Source organism: Dermacentor albipictus, chromosome 1 (genome assembly GCF_038994185.2).
Source record: "Dermacentor albipictus isolate Rhodes 1998 colony chromosome 1, USDA_Dalb.pri_finalv2, whole genome shotgun sequence".
Lineage (NCBI taxonomy): Eukaryota > Metazoa > Arthropoda > Arachnida > Ixodida > Ixodidae > Dermacentor > Dermacentor albipictus.
The window spans coordinates 432,914,353-432,938,124 of NC_091821.1; the positions used below are offsets into that span (position 1 = coordinate 432,914,353).

The 23,772-nt window shown below is 47.7% G+C and overlaps 1 protein-coding gene across 1 annotated transcript in view; it reads left to right on the plus strand.

Annotated features, from left to right (window-relative positions):
* The window catches only part of LOC135908426 (ionotropic receptor 25a-like), a 118,043-nt gene that overhangs the window by 76,676 nt on the left and 17,595 nt on the right, over window positions 1-23,772 (plus strand). The window contains exons 11-16 of the mRNA XM_065440206.2: window positions 852-974; window positions 1,666-1,773; window positions 13,932-14,129; window positions 16,747-16,946; window positions 17,805-17,944; window positions 21,821-22,070. Of these exons, the coding sequence (XP_065296278.2) occupies window positions 852-974; window positions 1,666-1,773; window positions 13,932-14,129; window positions 16,747-16,946; window positions 17,805-17,944; window positions 21,821-22,070 (1,019 nt within the window). The remainder of the gene's footprint in view (window positions 1-851; window positions 975-1,665; window positions 1,774-13,931; window positions 14,130-16,746; window positions 16,947-17,804; window positions 17,945-21,820; window positions 22,071-23,772) is intronic.

Genomic DNA, 23,772 nt, shown 5'->3' on the forward strand with positions numbered 1-23,772 from the left:
CTCGCCTGGGTAGCTCAGCTGCTATGGCTTTCTACTGTTGATCATGAAATTGAGGCATAGGATTCCAAACCCTCACCTTCAGCATCTTGATGCACGCTTAGTGCACGTTAACCAAACAGCCCCTGGTTGTCAGAAATCTGCGGATTTCATCAATATGGCATCCCTTATAGCCGAGGCATAGGTTTGGGGCTATAAACCTCATTGACCTACTGAAAAGCCTATCCTTCTATACGTTGTATAATTATGGTTCATATCGCTCTTCGCAGAGGAAAAAAAAATGAGCAGGACCACTGATTGCATCGTATAGACAGCAGCAGCCCAAACTATTCCTGCTAGGTTTATAGTGTGCATCTTGTCACAACCGCATAAATCCCAGTGACATTGAAACGAGACACAATGCAGAAAATGCTTAACATTTTCTTCACCGACCATAGGGGAGGATTATATTTGTGCTTATGTTCATATCCTGGATAATTGCACTCCTCATGTAATACCCCCATGTAGAATATGTAAGGAAATAAATAAATAGAAAGGAAGTGAAAGAAAACTGCTCGCTAGAGAAAGCTAAATCCATAGCCTCTGCGACTAATAGGGCAGCGCACGCGTCAGAGGGTTTCAGGGTCCGGCTCCCGTTGGGCGTGAAGTTGTCCACATTAGCTTCCTTTCCTTACATTAAGACTACGAAGATAAACACGAATATCCGCTATAATGACTGGGCACTTTAATCGGGCAAGGAAATTAATTTCATTATCTACCATGCTACGCCTGTTGGCTTCATGCGATGATTACTTAAACATCGTACACCCCACTTCCCGTGATCCTCCTCGCACAATGTGGATATGTAATTTCAGATGGAGTACGCTGGACCTTTTGGGCCCATTGTGGTACGAGAAAAAAAGAACGGCTACCAAGAGATCAGTATGTCCGTACAGAGAGTCAACGCAAGAGAAGCGAAGAGGATTAACTCCATGACGGTACAGACACCACGAGACCACCTTTTCTATATATAGGTCATGCTAATGGCCTTCATCATTGTAAGTGCCTAGTTTGAGCACATCATGATGACGCCGACCCCGCTGTTAACAAGTTCTGCCCCACCTCTCGGCGCAGAAGCCAATTCTTTACATGTGCTGCTCTCTCTGTCCGCTCGTCACTAAAAGCTTGTTGGATCCTGCAGAGCACACCCGGCGTGATGCGCTCGAGAAGATGCCTTGAAAATTATGGTGCCTCTTGGCACTTACCTGGAGGGCGCTGAATGTCAGAGCTTTTTAATGTGTGGCCTGTGTCATCGCTTGCGGGACCGTGTTTCTGCATCCCCGTGCAGGTTTCATGCCGACCTTCGATATATGTCTTTCCATGCACACAAACCTACACGTAAACGTAGCCTGTACGGCACTAAATTCAGTCTGCACCATCAGCATAAAACGAAACGCGAACACAAAATTACTGATCAGAACACCTATTACGCATAATTACATGGAAATGGGACGTGTAATCGCTCTGTAGCCGGTTTCAGCGCGGAATAGTATCAAGTGTACGTTTCCCAGACAGAACAAAAATTACTGTTAGAAATGCAGGGGAAGCTGGAAATGGAGCAACGCATGAGAGTAGTTTCGGCATTGTTCGCGTTTGAGCTTATGCTGATAGTATATTGCTCTTTTCAAGATCGCCAAATGGACGTACAAGGACCCGGAGGGAAAGCTGCTGGAAAGTCCCGGAGAAGATCTCAGGAAGTACGCCGCGGTCACAGTGTTTCGGGTTACCACGATTGTTGTAAGTAGAAACGCGTCCGGAGAAGTATTTATTAAACTGTCCATATAATTTCTACAGCAAAACATCGTTCAAAAGTTGCCCAGTTGCGTGCTAAAACATGCGGATGACCCTGGATGCTGATGTGGTTACTATGGCGGGACATGGCATTCTCGCGTACACGATTGCGAACACCTTCTGCAGATGCGCGCACACACGTAGGCTAGGTAGCAATATCTGTATCTACTTGTACTTTTGTGAACAGTGCTGGTTCTATTATCTTTTCTTTTGAAATATAAAAAAGCGTTCTGTGTGGCTCTGCTATCGCAAACACTAGAGACCAGTGGAGCTGCACTCAAGAAACAGTTTCACCCTTTGGGGTGTATATATGCCACACAACAATAATCGTCATCTCTCTTGCCCGCATTTCCTTAACGCGGCGAGCCTGGTACTTCCAAGTCACGAACGGCATGCGCGTTCAGCATGACAGAGCATTCTCGACACGAAAGTAATGAGCTCAGCGTTTTCCAGAATGAAAATGCGGCCAAGACAGATGACGATTATTTTTGTGTGGCAAGTATACACCCCAAAAGGTGCACACTTTTTTAGAGTGTGGGGGGAGGCCAGTAAAGTAGTGCCAAATCCCACATCTTGTCTAACTATTGCCGGGCTTTCGCCAGCTCGGCTGGCCTCAGGTGTTTGCGATAACAATGTCACGCAATAGTTTTTTCCACTGCGAGAAAAACACTCTAAAAAAGTTTACACCCTTAGGGGTGCATATCTGCCACACAACGATGATCGTTATCTGCCTTGCTCGCGTTTCCTTCCTTGAAAACGTCGCGCCCGTTACATTCCTGTCGGAAATCCTGTCATGCTGATAACGCGCGTGCCGTTCGTTACTGCGAAGTACCGGGATCGCAGCGTTAAAGAAAGGAAATGCGGACAAGACAGATGACGTTTAAGGTTGTGTATCAAGATACAACCCAAAGGGTATAAACTTAGAGTGAAGGACCGCCGAAGCGAACGCGCGAGTTTTTATCGAACAATGACGTCACACTACCTGTATCCCCGCCGCGCCACTCCTTCTCCCTCGCTAGTCTCCAATAACCCTCATCGCGTCGCTATGCTGCGCGATGCTATTTTTATACTCTGCTTTCACTCTCTATCAGCTCTTTCTCCTCCAGCTCGGTCGCGCTGCGGACGTGAAGAGCGCACCTAGCGAGGTTCTACCAGCTCCACTGTAAAAGTAATGCATCGTAACTGTCTGAGGGGCTGAAGAGCCCACCAGCATGCGACGCCTGTGACTGCACACGTGATATGAGATCTGTATGCAGGGTTCGCTGGCCAAAATTCTACTCTATTGCCTCTGTAAGTAATCTTCGTTTCGCTTATAAGATCTAGGTGAAACACTAAGTGAATGAGCCACACAGGAGCTTAATAAAAAAATCTCAGTGCCCTTCCACTCCGTGAATAAGGATGACCAGTGAAGCTGTGTATGTGGGCCCCTTATGGCGAACTGTACCTCCACTGCGGGTCGGCCCAGCATTGCACTATCTTCGTGCATACCGCCTGCTTCACCTCCGCAGGGGTCGGCCAGCCATTGTCTTATCTTCGGGATCGGCCCACGTATGGGAAGTACTTACGCCTGCTTCACCTCCACCAGGTTCGGCTCACCATTGCCCTATCTTCGGGATCAGCCCACGTATGACGAGGGCATGACGCCTGCTTCACCTCCACCTTTATCGGCCTGCCATCGCCCTATCTTCGGGATCGGCCCATGTATGGAGAGGGCCTAATGCCTGCTTCACCTCCGCCGGGGTCGGCCCACTTTTGCCCTAACTTCGGTATCAACCCACGTAGGGCGAGTGCTTAACGCCTGCCTCACCTCCGCCGCGGTCGGCCCGCTATTGCCCTATCTACGGTATCGGCCGACGTGTGGTCAGTGCTTAACGCCTGTTTCACGTCCGCCGCGGGTCCAGCCGCCATTGCTCTATCTTCGGTATCCACCCACGTGTGGTCAGTGCTTGACGCCTGTTTCACGTCCGCCGTGGGTCCGGCCGCCATTGCCCTAGCTTCGGTATCGACCCAGGTGTGGTGAGTGCTTAACGCCTGCTTCACGTCCGCCGCGGGTTCGGCCGCCATTGCCCTATCTTCGGTATCGACCCACGTGTGGTGAGTGCTTAACGCCTGCTTCACGTCCGCCGCGGGTCCGGCCGCCATTGCCCTATCTTCGGTATCGACCCACGTGTGGTGAGTGCTTAACGCCTGCTTCACGTCCGCCGCGGGTCCGGCCGCCATTGCCCTATCTTCGGTATCGACCCACGTGTGGTGAGTGCTTAACGCCTGCTTCACGTCCGCCGCGGGTCCGGCCGCCATTGCCCTATCTTCGGTATCGACCCACGTGTGGTGAGTGCTTAACGCCTGCTTCACGTCCGCCGCGGGTCCGACCGCCATTGCCCTATCTTCGGTATCGACCCACGTGTGGTGAGTGCATAACGCCTGTTCCACGTCCGCCGCGGGTCCGGCCACCATTGCCATATCTTCGGTATCGACCCACGTGTGGTGAGTGCTTAACGCCTGCTTCACGTCCGCCGCGGGTCCGGCCACCATTGCCATATCTTTGGGATCGGCCCACGTGTGGTGAGTGCTTAACGCCTGCTTCACCTCCGCCGTGGGTCGGGCCGGCATTGCACTAACTTCGGGGTCGACCCACGTATGGAGATTGCTTAACGCCTGCTTCACCTGCGCCGCGGGTTGAACCGGCATTGCACTAACTTTGGGATCAGCCCACGTATTGGAGTGTTTACCCCTGCTTAAACTTCGTGCGGCTCGGCCCGGCATCGCACTATCTCCGGGATCGGCCCACGTACGGGTAGTTTTTTTCTTACGACACGAAAATTTCCTAGGACGGTTGAGGTATACAGCTTCGCTGTAATAGATTCAAGTTTCTCTGCCTTAGGGACTGGCTCTGACAGGCAAGAAAATTGAACTTCGCTTTTGGTGAACTTATGAGCTCCACGCTCGATATGACAAGTTACTGCGGAACGATCCATGGCCTCGTAGATTACAGCCTCGGTTTGCGTTTACGGCATCACAAGGGAATACTGCTACACGGTCCCCTTCATATAGTTGCAGTTCCTAGCTGTCTATCCGTAGCCGGTCGTCACTTTGTTTCACGTTGAACAAGCATGCATGGTTTTCTGCACTAGAAAAATGATGGGCGTACTATAGAGAGATGTTTTCCTTACTTTTTTTCAGCAGCAACATTTTTATCTGTTATTATGTTATTCAAGAAATGAAAAAATTTTGAAAAGGATTCAAGCCTGTTGATGGCACGTGAAGTAGCCAGCTGCGTAACATACAATATCAGTCGGCGTGCGTGCTCCCCGGTATCGACAAGTGAATTTGCATAAGGCATCAACACCGAGTGCACAAAAGTTACGCCAAACGTTGTAAGATATGCCACTCGTGGATGAATGGATGGAAACAACTTTATTCTGAATCCGGCAAATTTGACGACCCGGGCTCAGGTCTCCCATGAGGGGACTTCGAGGCCTTGCCTCGTCGCCGCCTCTCGGGCTTGCTGGACAGCCCACTCTTGTGTCTTGAGGTTGGAGCTGCGCAGAGCGGCGGCCCACTTCGACGCAAGAGCCTCCGGAGCTACTGCCATTGTAGCTGATGTAACCCGACACTCCCACAACATGTGTGACAGCGTCGCTCTAGTTGCCTGACATAATTTGCAAAGAGCAGTCGGGTATTGCGCGGGGAAAATGTGCTGCAATCGCACCGGACTGGGGAAGGCTTGTGTTTGCAATTGTCGCCAGATGACTGCCTGGCGACGTTTCAGCATGGGGTGAGGTGGGGGCAGCAACCGCCTGCCTAGCTGGTAGTGCTTGGTGAAGTCATTGTACCTGACCAGGCGTTCTCGCGTGTTTTGAGCCAGCAGTTCTGAACTCGAAGAGGCGGTCTCCGATTCTGCGCGGCGGGTCAGTTCTCGCGCAGGGCGGTGTGCTACCTCGTTCAAGTTAATGAGGCCCTCATCGGTGGGGGTGGCGACGTGCGCTGGAAACCATATGCTGGCGGTGTTATCTAAGTGCTGTCGACCAGCTTTCCTTAGAATCTGGAGAGCTTCGGAGGAAATGCGCCCCCGCGCGTAGTTGCGAACTGCGGATTGTGAGTCGCTAAAAACTACCTCGCAGAGGGGGTCGGTAAGCGCAAGCGCAATTGCTACCTCTTCTGCTGTTTCGGGGTATTCTGTTGCGACACTACACGCGTGCGTAAGCCGGGAGCTAACGTCTACGACTACCGCCGTGAACCGGTGTTCTCGTGTGTATTCTGCGGCGTCTACAAAGCGTGTAGTCCTCTTTCCACCCAAGGAGCGCAGCAGTGCCTTGGCACGGGCGTTGCGTCGGCCCCGATTAAATTCGGGTGCATGTTTCGAGGTATAGGGGCGACAATCAGCGTGTCGCTGAGGTCAGGTGGAATGACCTGTTTCTGACCGTGTTGGACGTGGTAGTTGAAGCCGAGTTTCTGCAGGATGTAGCGGCCCGTGGCTGTCAGAGACATGCGCTCGAGTTGAGAGGTTCTTTGCGCATCCACAATTTCCTCAAGCGTGTTGTATACCCCCAGCTGTAGCAGACGAGCAGTGCTTGTGGACTCCGGTAGGCCAAGGGCGATCTTGTAAGTCTTGCGTATAAGGGTGTTGATTTTCTCCCTTTCAGTGACATTCCAGTTGTGGAAGGCAGCCACATAGGTGATGTGACTGATTGCGAAAGAGTGTATGAGGCGCATGACACTGTCCTCCTTCATGCCCGTATGCTTGTTTGTAATGCGTTTGATCAGGCGGGTAGCCGCTGTAACCTTGCCTTCGATTTTGCGAATAGCTTCTATGTTTGACCCGTTGGCTGTTATATGCATGCCTAGGATGCGTATCTTCGGGACTCGGGGAATGCAGGAGCCGTCTTGCGTATAGAGGATTATGTCGTCACATTGGCGCGATTCGGCTGTAGGCTTGGGCCGGCGGCGCGAGCGGTAGACGAGCAGCTCCGATTTCAGTGGAGATAGTCGGAGACCTGTGTCTTGGAGGTAGGTTTCGACTGCAGAGACCGCTGCTTGTAAGGTGCATTCTATCTGACCATCACTGCCCTTGTTGACCCACAGGGTGATGTCATCTGCGTACAAGGCGTGATGGAGGCCATCGATCTGGTCGAGGTAGGCCGGGAGACCCAGCATAACGAGGTTGAAAAGGAGCGGGGATATGACCGATCCTTGAGGAGTGCCGGTGCTTCCTAGTGTATGTTCGTCGGATGTCATGCTGCCGACCGCGAGGCTGACTGTGCAGCGCGACAGGAAGTCTCTGACGTAGTTGTAGCTTCGCTCACCCAAGTTGAGCTTGTTTATGCGGCTCGGGATTGCTGCATGTGCTACATTGTCAAATGCCTTTTCCAAATCTAGACCGAGGATGGCCCGGTTGCCACTAGTTGGGTCATTGATAATCTGGTGGTAGAGCTGGAGCATGACGTCTTGAGTGGAGAGGTGTGACCGGAAGCCCACCATAGTGGGTGGGTAGGCTCCAGTGTCCTCGAGGTGGTGGTTGATGAGGGAGAGGAACGCGTGCTCCATCACCTTGCCAACGCAGGATGTGAGGGAAATGGGCCGCAAGTGATCGAGGCTGGACGGCTTGCCTGGCTTCGGTATCAGGACTGCTTTAGAGCGTTTCCACGCCTCTGGGATGCAACCTGCTCGCCAGCATTTGTTGATGTATGCCGTAAGAGCGGTTATCGAGGCATCATCGAGGTTTCTTAGAGTCTTGTTCGTAACCTTGTCGGGACCAGGTGCTGATTTGCCATTAAGGTCGTGGAGAGCTGCGCGGATCTCTGACTCGTGAAATTCTTCATCGAGTGTCACATTTGTCTCTCCAGTGTAATCTCCGTGTTGAACATCGGGCCGTTGAGGGAAGTATGCCACTCGTGTACACCTCCCTTCGCCAAAAGATGGCACACACAAACCGAATAATTAATTGTTGTAGCACATGCGCTTTTCATTATAACACTTACCTTTAGCAAGAGCTTACGTAAAATGAAATGTATGTTAGCGGAAGTGCCTCTGGACATTACGCAACGAGCTTTCGAAAACCATGGGTTTCCGGGCTGTTCGGGTAGCTCGGGTGCCACGTTTGATTAGTTGTTACTTTTTTCACAATTCTTGGCACTTCTGATCTGAACATATATCACTATAATTAAGCACTCAGTTAGCGAAGCTCAACGTCATTTTATATAAGCATTAATATTACTAAACAGATCAGTTTAGTAAGGCGCGGTATCGCGATGCCTCTTGCAAAAGGTCCTTCTTGAAGCACACACACAAACGAACAATATTTTTTGTTATACAGTGAAATGGCTTTTAATTTTGTATCAGCTTTGCGTCAGAAATCACATGGTAGGAGCCACTAGTGTCAAACATTTTATCGGACGCCACAGTGGTATAGTAAACTATATAAAAGTTACAACAAAACACGGATGCCTAAACATTGATATGCGTGCATAGTGCATAGTTAGTTCCTTTTAGACATCTAGTTTTCACATATCTGGTTTGGCCTTACATGGGGGGCAGAAGTAATTTGTTTCAGCAAGAATACGCAGCCTTCTTCGCCGTTTGTCGCATCCAAGGTCCACACAGAAAATCTATTTTGCACAAAATACTTGGTAAATTTTTCTCGTGGTATGTTTTATTGAATTCCGAGTGTAAAATACAGTAGTGAACCAAAAGACGCATTTTGGATTTGGTTCCTGTGAGCAAATTTGCTCAGAATGTTGGTGCTGCGTTATGCCAGACAACTAACCTGGGGCAATAGTCTCTAATGACGCACCACCACATACTTTATTCCCAAGGCATAGTCCATCCACCATGCACATAATTTGCGTATTCCAACGATGTATCACTAGAAAACCGTAATATTTATTTATTGATTATACCTGAAAGGCCCCATAGATGGCGTATTACATGAGGAATGGGCTGTTTAAGAAAACAGTGATTCGAGAGCAACCTTGAAGTGACGTGTGTCGGAGTGGTACGTGACATCGCCAGATAAATCGTTCCCGTCCCTTGCGGTTATCACAAAAAAAAAATGATGGTAGATGGGAGGTAGTCTGCACCGGGGGAGGATACACGGCTTTTCTATGGTTAATGCGGCTGGACTGACGATGGGCTTGCAATATAGCTGAACTCTGGAGTGGCGAATGATAGAATTTGTGAAAAACACACAGTCTAGAAATATGACGTCGTGATTCTAGATTAGTAAGGCCGGCACGGGTTTTTAGTTCAGACGCACTTGCACGATAAGAATATTCAGTGTAAATAAACCGGGCTACATGGTTTTGAACTGATTCAAGTGTTTTAGATTAGCTATGTTGATGAGGATCCCAGACAAAGTATGCATATTATAACTTTGGGCGGACATATGTAACATAATGTAATAATTTTACTGATGGGGGAGCAAGTATTAGGTTCCGGCGTAGCCAGTAGTGAAAATGCGTGCGCGCTGGTGAGGACAATTTTAACGATTTAACGAGGCAGGTTAGCTGAGATGAAATATTTGGCTAGCTACTACAGGTTTGATAATCAAGAGAACAGACTAATGGGCTTCAGAAGGGAACGAAGACACAGTGCTATATATATATATATATATATATATATATATATATATATATATATATATATATCTATATATATATATATATATATATATATATATATATATATATATATATATATATATATATATATATATATATATATATTGTGAGCATTAAATTACTCCTTCATCTTCCTCATCTGTATTTATTCATCATCATGACCAGTGTCTTTCGCACGCGACCAGCAAAATAAACCGTCGAGGTGTAACTGTCTCGCAAGTGGTGGAGGCTGCTCTGGATCCCTTGGTCCTCCACGACCTCGAGTTTCCCTGGAGCTGTGTTCAGGTCGCCGCTTGCTCCCCCTTTCCCCCACCATGCCCCAAGAAGATCCACCAACAACCTCCGGCGACACCGTCTCTGCCCCATCAGCCGTTCCTTCATGGACCATCAGCACGCGGCAGCGCGATCCCACCATGTTCGCTAGCCTTCGTAGTGACGACGTCGACGACTGGCTGGACAGTTATGACCGCGTGAGTGAGTCTAACCAGTGGGGTAATATGCACAAGCTTCGCAACGTCGCATTCTGCCTCACTGACGTTGCCAGGACTTGATTTCTTAACTACAAGAGCACCTTGCCGGACTCGGCGGCATTTCAACACCAGATTCGGCAGATTTTCGGTGCCCCCAGCGTCCGCTCTGAGGTCGCCAAGATAAAGCGTGATTGACGCATGCAACTTCCCGGGGAAACATACACCTTTTATATCGAGGACGCCCTCGCCATTTGTTGCCGTGTTGACGCCACCATGACGCAATCTGATCATGTTCGTCATATACTAAAGGGCATTGCCCACGTCGCGTTCAACACATTGGCGATCAAGAATGCGAATACCGCTAACGATGTTATCGCGACTTGCCAACATCTGGACGCACTGCAGGCCATCCGTTTACAACCTGTCGACTGTGACACGCCTCCTTCCTCGGATGCGAACCTGCGTATGCTGGTTCGTGCTCTCATACGCCAAGAGCTCCATGCGTGTGGCGTACTCAGTCCTCCTGTTCTCCAGCTTCAACCTTCGGTTCCTGGCCAGCGCGACATTGTCAAAAAGGAGCTGTCCTCCATGACCTGCGCTGCGAGCTGTGCCCCTCCTTCAACGACGACCTCGTATTGCCTCGTCGACCTCGTCGACCTCGTAGGTTGCGGCTATGCAACCAGCGTTCGTTCCGAGTGCTCCTCTTGCTCCTGCTGCTGCTCCCAACCATCTGGCGACTCTAGCACACCGTCTGCCTGCTACAGCATTTTACAATCCCCGGCCTACCCCCCGCCCCATTTCTTATTAGGCGTTGAGGCCTGGAAAAGCTGAGGAGAGCGGTAATCTTATCGGGGTCGGGTTGAAGGCTCTCCTCGCTTACAAGGTGTTCAAGTACTTTAATGGTTTTGCTGGCGAAGTGGCATTTTTTTTATTCAGCTGAAGGCCAGCAGCTTAGAGGCATGACAGGACTTCGTCGAGGAGCTGTAAGTGCTGATGGAAGGTCGACGAAAACATGATGCTGTCGTCAAGCTAGCATAAGCAAGTCTTCCACTTTAGGCTCCGTAAAACGGTGTCAATCATCCGCTCAAATGTGGCGGGAGCATTACACAGGCCGAAAGGCATTACGCTGAATGCAAAGTCCATCAGGTGTGGCAAAGGCAGTTTTTTCCTTGTCTGCTTCGTGCGTGGGGATCTGCCAGTATCCGGAGGGCACATCAAGGCTGGAGAAATATTCATCGCCTTGTAATGAATCTAACACATCATCGATTCGGGGCAGTGGGTATAAATATTTGCGGGTTATTTTGTTGTCTATTGTCTGTTGTATATTGTAGTTTGTGCGAGCCATGCGGCTTTCCCTCCGAAAACTGCACCGTCTAGTTTTCCGATCGGTAGTCAGGAGTGCGGGTGGCCAGTTGCATTGGTGATGTCGAGCGTCGGAGAGGGGAGGGCGAGCGGCGGCGCCCTGGACGGTAGTTGCGAGGCGCTTCGGGAGGTGGAGAAAGTGAGCGTGGGGAAAGCCGTCGCTGGTAGGGACTCGAAGGAAGCAACGGGTCTCTCTCATAAACATCGTAACCACGGCGTTCGTCCTGTTGTCGTCTCGGCAAAAACATATGTGCCCGTGAATACCGCAATGTGTGTGTGTGTGTGTGTGTGTGTGTGTGTGTGTGCGCGCGTGCGTGCGTGCGTGCGTGTGTGTGTGTGTGTGTGTGTGTGTGTGTGTGTGTGTGTGTGTGTGTGTGTGTGTGTGTGTGTGTGTGTGTGTGTGTGTGTGTGTGTGTGTGTGTGTGTGTGTGTGTGTTGGGTACGGACCCTTTTCCTGGCATCACTCAAGTTACCCTATCCACATCCAAAATCCACATCCAATCGCCACAGTCAACCCTCGGACAATGGAGCCCTTGGAGAGTCCCCATTGGCCAAATGTGACGGCACTGTCATGGGCGCCTACCATCGGAGGAAAATGATGACACCTGAGCTGGCTCGACGATCGGCCGCAAATGACACGACCCCGAGAGACCAAAGGGGTTGAAAATGAGAGACAGGGCGAAGAGTTCTTTTCGTTCTTCTTGCCACGGGCCGCCACGTCCAATTTGCTGCCGTCCGTAGATGACTTTATGACTGTTCATTACTTTGTGTTATTACTGTAAATAATGTAAATAAACCTTCAGTTCTCAAAATCCTCCTCAACGTCGGCCATCTCCCGCACTCAACGGCAAGATCTAATAGCATCAAGTTAGGTTTGATATATAACAAGAAACCAAACGAGAAAAAGGAGAATAACGCGCATGTATATCGAGTCACATAAAAGTTTGGAAAGGGTCAGCAGTGAGCCGCATGAAATCAACAAAGTGGAGCTCTATGGCACCATAAATAGGCAATTCTATTCGTTTGGCTGCACAACTGAGATGGATAACATTTTGTTTACTGACGGTGCCGCAATGCTTGTTTTTCACTTTGTTCATATTATGGTGCTCACTGCTGCCACCTCCTGAAATTAGGTGCGAGTTGGAGCATGCACGTTATTTTTTTTTTCTCATTCTTTGCCCTCTTGTTATTTGTTAAGCCTGTCGTAGGATGCCAACTATTTTTACTCGGCTACTCCAACTCCACTTCATAAAAATATCTATATCATATTACGGTTTCCCCGTAATAAATTCTTGTAATACGCAAAATATGTATGCGATGGGTGGGCTATGCGGTGCAAGTAATGTATAAGGCAGTGCGTCTTCAACAGACTTTAGCCCTAGGCTTGCGATCACGCGTAGCCCAGCGCCAACATTCTGAGCGTATTAGCTCACATGAACCAACTGCAAAACATCATATCCTTTAGTTCGCTACTGCACATTTTGTAAGCCCATTAAGGAATACAACAAAACCTACGAATTTCTCCAATTAATTTTCCTTAACATAGCACATCAGTCGACCTTCTTACGTCCTGTATACCTCTTATTTTGCTTTGAAATATTTTAAAACTTGGCTTAACGTTCGTTTGTTACAAAGCAGAAAGAAATATGCAAAAAAAATATTCTCATGCACATTGAATTTGTCTTGCGCCCGTTAAAACGTTAAACAGGCTGTACTTGATTCGGACTTTTAATGACAAAGCTCCCGCCAACATGCTAGTGGGACATAACATGCAGGGTGTTCAGCGAACACTTTCAATATTTTTTTTAAATATTGCCTTTGGCAGATAGCTGAATTCTAGTTTATGAGTCGGTCTACTCGATGCGGCGGACACTACTTGCACAATAAATTGAAATGTAAAATTGACTGAATATTCACTAATTAACTTTTTAGATAATTATCTTATGACCCATATTGCAATTTACAAATTCTAGCAGTGGACTTTGCAGTGGCACTCTCAGGACGACACCAGTTTCGAGATATAAATTCCCGAACTTTGCGGCGGAATGCAATGGCGTTCCAGTTACTTGTGTGCTTCAGTACATGAAACGACGTTTTGTTAACGAATTAACTGGAACGCCAATGTATTTCTCCGCAAAGTTCGGGAAGTTATATCTCGAAAGAGGCGTCATCTTGAAAATTCGTTCCAAGCGGATGCGCCTTGCGAACTCCACGGCTATAATTTGTTATATTGCAACATGGGCCATAATATAGTTAGTTACAAACTTAATTAGCGTTTCTTTAATTAGTCTATTTTGCATCTCAATTTCTTGTGCAAGTATTGTCCGACGCTTCGAGTAGACCAGCTCATGGACTGGAATTGTGATACCTGCCACGGACAACGTTTAAAGATATTTGAAAGTGTTTCCTAAAATACCCTGTATATCGCCATAAATAAGCACTACTTTACCAGATATACAGCAAGCGAACCACAATAACCGCAGTATGTCACGTTATTCGTGTCCTTAAATTCAATTTCATTTCACTCTCGACGCGTTCACAAGTGGTTCGGTGCCGCACTTAAACGTCGGATGAGCAGCCTTCGCGTGAGAGCACAGCACCAACTTTATCGAAGCAGCGGCACCCAACTGATGCTCGACGCCATCGCTGCGCCCAGCAACCGCCGTTCATCGTCAAGAAGAACACCAGCAGCGGAGAGGACCAGTTCGAAGGCTACTGCATAGACTTGATCGACGAAATCAAGAAGATACTAAAGTTCGAGTACACTATATACGAGGTGCGGGACAAGAAGTTTGGCTCTATCAACTCTACCACCAAGAAATGGGACGGGATGATCCGGGAGCTCGTTGATAAGGTAAGCTAATGGGTGACATAATCACGTAAGCTGCACGCCATCATGTGATTGTCCAGTTGTCTAAAGCGTACAGATAAACTATGTAATCGAAACTACAAATATCCACAACGCTCCCCTGCATCCAAGCTTACCAAAATGTGCTAATGAGCAAGTTTTGGAGTTTTCTTTTGTTTTTACTTTATTTTCACTAATATATTTTTTGGCGATCTAGGTGAGCTCAGCTGTGTGGTTAAGAAATCATTTATTACATTAGCATTGCTAAGAACGTTATGCTTTAAGCATCTCGAAAGGCTGGTATCGAAAACGTTCTTCAATCCAAAGATGGAACGACAGGCAGGTGTGCTGGGCACGAAATTCACGCCTAAATTCAACACTAGGCATGCTATTTCTGACCTCAAAACTTTCTGTGTTGCAAATGGCTCTATCATCGATCATGCCCACTCGATCTGCACATCGAGTCGACGTCTTTTGAACTAGGTGACTGCAGAAGATTTATTTGCATCTTGAAAAGGTGGATTCTTTGACAGGATAGTCAAAAAGGCATAGTTTCAAGGGAAGATGTACACTTCAAATGATCGACCGTGGTCAGGTGTTTCTTGCTCCGTTAGCGTGGTCGTACAACAAGAAATATCTGTGCAGCCAACGTTTCAAGTATCCTTGCCGAAACATTGGCTCCAGAGGCTTGTCTTTTACAAGCTCTCTTGTCGAAACACTGGCTCCAGGGACATCTCTATGTGGCCAAAAAATTATCTTCAATGTGAGGGAGCCTACGACATCATAAGTTCAAATAAATGAGCAATATCTATGAGAAATGTGTATCCGGATACAACGTTTTGACAAGGGGACTTGTCTCCGACAAGTTCCCTTGTCGAAACGTCTCTGTACGTCGACACATCGAAATGTCGAGACATTGCTGTGCTACCAAAAAACGGGAAAAAAATAATTCGACAAAATCTATGACACGTTTGCTGGTACTGCCTAATAATAGGCCAAATAAGTTCAAGTGCACGTATACTGAGCGCAAGAACATCCATTGCCTCGACGATAAGCGCAGTTCTTTCTTATGTCTGAACAGAACGTATACTAGAATACAAATTTCGGAGTACACTTGCAATCGCGACAGTGTAACAAAATGTTAGAAGGTGTTCCACCGGTCAACGAACCATTAATACGTTACTGGTGCATTGTCTTATCTGTAAGCGACCGCAGCTAGAAGGAACATTAAACACTATACCCATGCGGCATTATGCGAACTTACTTGGTATGCTTCAGATAAAACACCTGTCAGGTCTTTTTTCTTGTAGTTCAACTGGTATTTCTCTCTATGCACGGCGACGCATATCTTTCCTAATTTATTGTCGAGCGTAAGTCTACGAGACACAAAGTGAATGTTAGGTTATACTCGCGAGTTGTCTTCTTATTCCTAATGCATTGTGCAACCATATGCGAATTGCGTATGCGTATGCGTATTCGCGCACCCACCCGCCTTTCACCCTCTCCCCTTTAGAAGAACCCCACCTATATATACAGTGGCGAGGAAAGCATACGTCGCCTTGAAGAAGACAAGTCCACTTGTCGAAACGTTGGCTCCTGCTTTCACCTTGTTCTCGTTTTGCTCGCTCATATGCGTATTGGAAGACATAATGCGCAGTGCGGTTCAGTTGTCAGTAGAGCACAAGAACTGTGGAGAGTTTCGTACGATTACTAGAGGGAACTCTGGTGCTTGTGTCTACGGAAGCTTCAAGCGGGACGGTTCAGCCAGCAGGGGAATGATGGGTAAGTACAAGGATCTGCCTAACCTTCGTCCTTCTGGCTTCAAACTGCTTCGCGACTTGATAAACTCGTCATTTTCAACAAAGTACCGCGTAAACAATAATTAAATAAACATTAACTAAATTATCCGACGGCAAGCTTCGAATGCAGGACCTCTTGCACAGAGTACCAATATTGAAACCCATACGCCGCGGGCGCACGCATTGACAAGCGGCATAGAATGCCCTTGCCAATTTCTCACGGGCAAGCCAGTGCGTTGAGACCCATGGCGTGTTTCGATTTGGCTATCGCGACAGGCTGAACCGCTGCAATTAGCAGCGATTGTACGTGTTCGTAGAGTCTTCTGCACTTAGAAAAGTATAGATTTCTCGGAAATTTAGGATAATAAAAGCAGATGAAGCGCAATGAAGAAAGCCACAAGAACTTCTGGATCCACAAGCATGTACAGATCCATGTACTACCCATAATTCCCATGGCGGCTGAACAATTGCAGCACCAGACTTCCCTCAAGTAATTATTGTAGGAAGCTCTCTGACGAGAAGACCCCTTTCCGAGGCCTATTCTGTATCACTGTCACCGTATATAGTATGATCGTAAGAAATGTAGTTTTGAAAATGTCAAGGTTACCGCTGAATAGAAATTCCAATTTTCCAGAAGAAATCGTACCTACAATGCAGCCCACATTAAACCATTATTCTCCCTAAATAAACGTACAAGCAGTCTGAGAAACACACCGGCTAGTTTCTTGAAAGGTTGTCCCTTCGTATGACAACCACAGAAGCCGCTTTATTTTTTTCTTGGAATAGAGAAAGATGCTCCGTTTGCTTGTCTACGCACTTTGCAGAACGCGGACATCGCACTGGGGCCAATTTCGGTCATGGCAGAGCGCGAAACGGTGGTGGACTTCACTGTGCCCTACTACGACCTGGTGGGCTTGTCCATCTTGATGAAGAAACCCGAAGCGAAATCGTCGCTTTTTAAGTTCCTCACCGTGCTCGAGGGAAACGTGTGGGGATGTATCCTCGCCGCATACTTTTTCACAAGGTTGGCTACATTTTCAATAAACCGCAGAACAAACGCGCAGTTATTCTAGTATATAGTAACAAGAAAGAAAATAGTGAGGCTTATTATCATTTGACAGCGTGTGGTAGGCGTAATTTCCTAAATATGACACCGTATTTACTATTTGATCTCAATGTTTTTGTTAAATATAACGTACGTCCTATACTGAGCTATACCCTCTCAGTCAAACATCGGTCTGCAACATGAACTACTTTTATTTGCCAATTAAAGCGTTTGACATGTCAGATAGTTTTTCTGCATTTGACGTTGTGTCTTCCTAAGCGCTTCGAAAATATCACCGTATGCTTGGAAGACTTCTCTAGGCCGTGAACATGTTTGCTCTGCTAATTGCTTTTAATATAAGCAAGCAAATGCTGCTTAAGCAGCTTTGGAAAATTTTATTTGATTGTAATGCTCCTTAAGTGTCATTGCTAACGATGCGTGATGGCATTAACTTATATAGCTCGACTGAGCATCAGCAAGGTTTTAATCGGTATTTATATAGATCAACTTTGTTTTTCTTTATTATTTCGATAAAAATACTTGACTCGTGGGCCATTTCGGAATAAATAGGCTCCCAAATGCAGCGTATGCATACTATGCCGGCTTTCGGCTGCATGAAGTTTACTACAAGATGGTATCCGTTCAGAACTTACAATGCGACCCTCCTCGTTACAGTATTTGGTAAACTTTTACACCTCAGTCGGATTCGCATTTATATTCTGGCAACGCGAGCTTTTTTGGATAGGCTAATTGAATGTTCGTCTTACAGGAATAACCTTACACGGTTTGGAAATCGGCGGAATATTGCCGCTTACATGAATATCCCAATTCTCGCAGCTTCCTCATGTACCTTTTCGATCGGCTGAGCCCGTACAGCTACCGAAGCAACCAGGTGAAATACAAGGAGGACGAGGAGAAACGAAACTTTAACCTGAAAGAATGCCTTTGGTTCTGCATCACATCGCTCACACCTCAGGGTCAGTGCACTGAATGTCTATTCCATCCCAAGCTATCCCATGTGCCAAAGCTTGGGAACAACTGTTGTGGTTTTGGAAAAGTGCCAACTAACCGTTGCGGTCCTCCAACTATCTCCACAAAGCACTATAACAGATCCTGCAGTTTCTTAGTATACAAGTTGTCAACACTACCTTTAAGTATATTCATACACGCAATAACGGCTACACGTACTTTTCCAATAACCCCGACTCGAAAAATTCAGCTCATTTTCTTTAGATTGTGTGCCATGGAGTCCGCCTTCTAGGTCAGTAACCTTTGCTCTCTTTTTTCGTACCAATAAAATGAAAACAAATATTTTTGATTGAGTTAGAATCGAAGTAGCACTTCTAGGTTACGTCCACCAAAGATTTATGACTCCTCCGAAGCCACAAAGCCCTCACTGGGGTTTCTGATTACTTAACACTTATCCTCGGAGCTGCTCGCCTTTCAATCTGAGGTGAATGTTTGCAAATTTCCAAGCTCATGAGCACTATAGGTATGACATCCCAGTTTATTTAATCAGACAATGGAGGAGGAGGAGTGCTTTTTAATGAAGAGAAAGGAGGAGAGGTTGACCTTGAGAGCGTGTCTCTAGCCTGCTGCTCCTCACAGGGGTAAGACTAAGTGGGATACAAGTGGAAATGGAGGCGGCAGGTAATTATGATACGGTACAATGAACTACTATTTACATGTTGTCCTGTACGCGGATGCGTGCTTTAGACACAATACACGCGGACACAATCTTGCCCACACAGAACGCTATCGCGAAAACACATGCCGCACTGTCTTCACGTGTCTCAGGTTCTAGAGATGACCCTCTAAGCCAGTCTCACATAGAAAGTTCAAGAGTGATGTTATGGTGCGTTGGGCATAGTCACCTCTTTCCGACACGCCTAAAGTATTTTCTTCCGAAAGGGGCGGGAGTCCAAGCAGTCAACACTAGACTTAAGTGTCCTTCGCTCAGCCGCATATCGAGGGCACACACAAAGTCTGTGAGCTATTGTCCCTGGAGTATGACAGGCGTTACAATCCGGGTCTCATTCTCGTTATATCTTGCGATAGTATCGGCGAGTGTATGCCGCATCAAGCCGTAATCGATGTATGAGTGCTTCCTGGCCTCTCCGCAACCGAAGTGGAAGCCGGAATCACAAATAGCGTCAAGTCTTTGAAGGCGCTCATGCCGATGTTCGGGGCTGGCCCATTGTCGCGCCATAAAGGTTTTGATGGAGCTATGGAGCAAGGCGTTGACGTCATACCAGGAAAAATTAAGTTTTATCACTTTTCCGTCAGTGTGTGCCTTTTTTTACCTCCTTGTCAGTCTGTTGATTTCCAGCTATTCCACAATGGCTAGAAATCTACTTCAGCCCGATGGTATGCACGGATTTTAGACGCCTCAACAAGCAGAGCCATGATGTCATAAACTAGACGACTGTATGCGGTTCTGGGATTCATGTAATTACTTATGAGTTGCAGTGCGGGTTTTGAGTCCCAGAACAGTGTCCATTTCTCAAGGCTTTGTTGCAGTATGCCGCGGACCACTTCTGGAACGCTAGTCGACTCAGCTGCTGTTGACGATGCTTTGTGTCCTATCTTGAATCATTGCGTGACCCCTTTTTCCAGGTACCATGTAAGCTGCCGAGGAAGAGGTCTTACAGAACCATCTGCAAAAACATGTTCTGTATATCCGTACATGTAAGCAATGTAGGACAGCGTGAAATCCTTCAGCCCTGCAAGCTGCATTTTAGACTTCTTCGTTATTCCGGGCATTGAGAGTCTCACCGTTGGCTTTGCCATCGTACGGAGTGGAACTTCCGGTATGTATTGCAGCGGGTAGTCCGACGGCAGTAGATCTTGTTGCGACAACACGGCTTCCGAGTAGGCGGCGTCAGGTCATATGCTTGTTACGGTTGGCAACAGGTGATTTCTGTGCCTAGTGAGAAGCGTTAGATGCACTCGCACTGCCTCATGTTGCAGCTAACCTCGAGCTGGGCACGTGCGTGCCCTTGCAATAGTGCCCGAAGTAGAAGCACATTGTGGTAGTCCTAGGCAAATTCTTTGTGCGCAAGCCCGATCCCTTCAATTGTGCGTACGGCTGATATACTAATCCGAATAAGTACAGGCGCACTGGTATCCAACAAGAAGTGCCTGGTAGAGCTCCAGAACAGATGATTTGGATTGCCCCCACGATTTTCCAGACATATGTCGAATGACTTGAGTAAGACTGTCCAGCTTTTTCTTAATGCAGAGATGTACTTCGACCAAGATAAGTCAAGGTCGATTGTGACTTCGAGAAACTTCTAGTGGGTTACCGAAGGTATAATCGTCCCATTAACAATAATGGGATAGCAGGCCATCGACTTGCGTATAAACGCCATGGCAGCACTCTTTGTCGGTGAGAGCTGTAGTCCACGACTGTTTATGTATATCGACATTATTGACACAGCACGCTGTAGCTTCGTTTGTACTTGCATATGCTGTTTGCGTACACAGAGACCGAGACTGTACCTGCGAGTTCTTTGACGAGTACAGCTAGAACAACATTAAATAAAGTTCGGTTCAGTACACCTCATTGAGGCACACCACGATAGGCGGGATGGTTCCTTGTATCACCGTCTAGAGTTGTCATGAATATCGTTCTCTTTTGAAGATAGTTGGCTACCGGCTGATGCAGGCCGCCACCAATGCCATATTCTTCAAGGGCATTTAAAATTGCATCATGGAAAACATAGTGAAAAGCATCCTTGATATCAAGAAAGACAGCAGCCGTCAATAGATGGCGACATTTCTGATGTTTAGCAGTCGTTACTAAGTCAATGACGCAGTGATTGATGACCTACCCTTTCGAAAGCCTGTCATTGCGTCTGGATATATATTACGCTTCTCCAAAAACCACTCCAGGCGCGTTAAAACCATACATTCCATGGTCTTTCCTATACAACTGGCAAGCGCCACAAGGTCTGTAGGAAAGCACAGCATTTCAGATGATGGAAGTCGTCATAGTAAGAGCGCGCCGTTTGTAGGCGGCGATTCCAAATATTGTTTTAAACACGCTGTGGAAACACTGAGACAGGAAATTAGCCAAATAGTGTAAGTTGATGCGGCTGTGAACAAATTAGTTTGACCACAGAAAATAGTTGATATCCTTGCGCAAATAATTTTTTGGAGGGCCCGGCCGAGAGTTGTCATGGGCTCGACAAACCTTGCACAAGCTATTGCACGCGTTTGCGAACTTGGTATCTATTTGCACCGGGTAACGGTGGACGTGAAAGCCCAAACAACAAAGCAACGGCTGATCACGGAATACATAACGACGCCACCTTTAAGCATTGCTCATTGACACTTTGGTGTAACTCGCGTGTCTTTGCCATACGCTGCATTGCGGGTTATACCACCGGAAATATGCTTTGTGTATCCTCTGATGAGCGTTACACCTTGGCTACTTTACGCTGGCGCAGCCACGTTCATGGGAGGATCGTAATGTGAGTCGTTATGCCATACAAATTTCACTGACTCCGAGGTTGATACACGCATCCTACAAAAAGAGAGGCGGTTTCAACAGCAGATATACATAGACAGAAATTGTACTAAGTCAAAAAGAATTCTACAGCATCACAAAATGTTTATGTACATTAGCAGCACTTCAAAACTTTACTATGCATTGTAATTAAGCAACGAAACTCGCCCAGTGTTGTACTGACTCTGATATCGGTCCATGTGTACATTGCAGCTATGGCCTTGACCGTTGCAGCTGCGAGTGGCGGTTTCGGGTCGCATGCTGGGGGACGTTGTGTGTTCGTACTGCGTCCTGCCTTCGCGCGCAAGAAGTTGTTCCTTCGCTGGCTCTCGCAAACGCGCAGGTGGTGGGGAGGCACCACGCAACCTTTCCGGACGCCTGGTAGCGGCGACCTGGTGGCTGTTCGGCTTCATCATCATCGCCTCGTACACGGCTAACTTGGCCGCCTTCCTGACCATGTCCCGACTCGACTCGCCTATCGAGTCCCTCGACGACCTCGCCAAGCAGTACAAGATTAAGTACGCACCCCATATGGACCCGTCATCGACGACTTACTTCCATCGCATGGCCGACATCGAGTCCAGGTTCTACAAGTGAGCAGCATTCTTTAGTGATGACGATGATGATTTCTTGGCATCCCCTTTGAAACGGAGCGGTGACAAATAGTCACCTAGCCTGCTTGACTTACTCAGGTGTGCTATAGGTGCACTTCATTCTAGCATTTCTTGCATACCTCTCTAATATTTTTTCGCTTCTTTAAAGCTAGGGGTATTCTCATCCCCAAACCCGGTAAGCCATCTAGCCTCACCAACCCCCGGCCCATATCGCTAACTTCATGTGTACGCAAGGTCATAGAGCACGCACTCCTAACCCGTGTAAACACTCACCTCGAAGACACATGTGCTTACCCCCACTCGATAATTGGCTTTAGACAGCCTCTTTCCACCCAAGACGCTATGCTCCAACTTCAGCATCTAATCCTAGATGGCAAATCCCGTCACACGAAGGCGATCTTGGGCCTCGACCTCAAGCGCGCCTTCGATAACATAAGGCACTCCACCATCAACGAACGCATCTCCTTGCTCAACCTTGGAGAACGCACTTATAACTGCGTAAGATACTTTCTATCCAATTGGAAGGCCTTCCTGTCGGTCGGAGACATTCGATCGGAGGAACTCTCCCTCGGCAACACGGGCACACTGCAAGGCACGGTCATTTCCCTAATACTGTTTCATCTGGTTATGCTCGGATTAGCACAAGAACTACAAAAACTCGATGGCATTGAACACACCATATACGCCGACGACATTACAATCTAGGCTGCAAAAGGCAGTGACGGCCAAATCGAAACTGCCCTACAAGACGCCATTGACGTCGTAGAAAATTATCTTGAAGGCACGGGACTTCGCTGTTCCCCTGAAAAATCGGAGCTTATTCTATACCGCCCCACACTCCGTGGACGCCCACCGCAGGGCTACACGAATAAACGCCAATACGAGGAAATAGAGCTCAACCTGAGGGAAGGCAGACCTACATCCGTGGTCCCTAGCATCCGCGTTCTTGGTATGACCATAGAACTCTAACTATACGGCTAACTCCAAGATCCTTCGACAGACCGCTAATACATCCAGACTGCTGAAACGAGTGACCAACCGGCGAGGGGGTATGAAGGAAGAAAGCCTCATCCGCCTTGTCCAATCTTTTATCGTCTGTCACATTACTTACGTTGCGCCCTTTCTCAACTGGTACAAAGCTGAAAAGACTAAACTAAACATCATCATCAGAGGAGCCTTAGGACTACCCAACCACACAAGCATGGAACTTCTACTACAATTAGGTATCCACAACACGCTAGACGAGTTAATCGAGGCCCAACGTCGATCTCAACTTGAGCGGCTTACCCTCACGGAAACGGGCCGCAGCATTCTAAACAAGCTTAATATCACCTACCACCGTCAACATGGAGACAAACACCCAATACCACGCGACATTCAGCAATGGATACACGCCGACCCTATTCCGAAAAACATGCACCCAGACTACAACAAAGAACGCAAGAAGGCGCGAGCTACCTCCCTCATCAAAGCTTATGCCAACACCGCGGGCGTCACCTTCGTCGACGCAGCTGAGTACGAAGATGGACGGCGCTTTGCGGTGGTTACCACAGCAGGCGGCTTGCTCCGACATGCCGCCTGCAGGCGGCTTGCTCCGAATGCCGAGACGGCCGAGAAGGTGGCCGTCGCCCTGGCCACTCTTGACCCAGCCTGTCACACCATACTGAGCGATTCTCGCGCA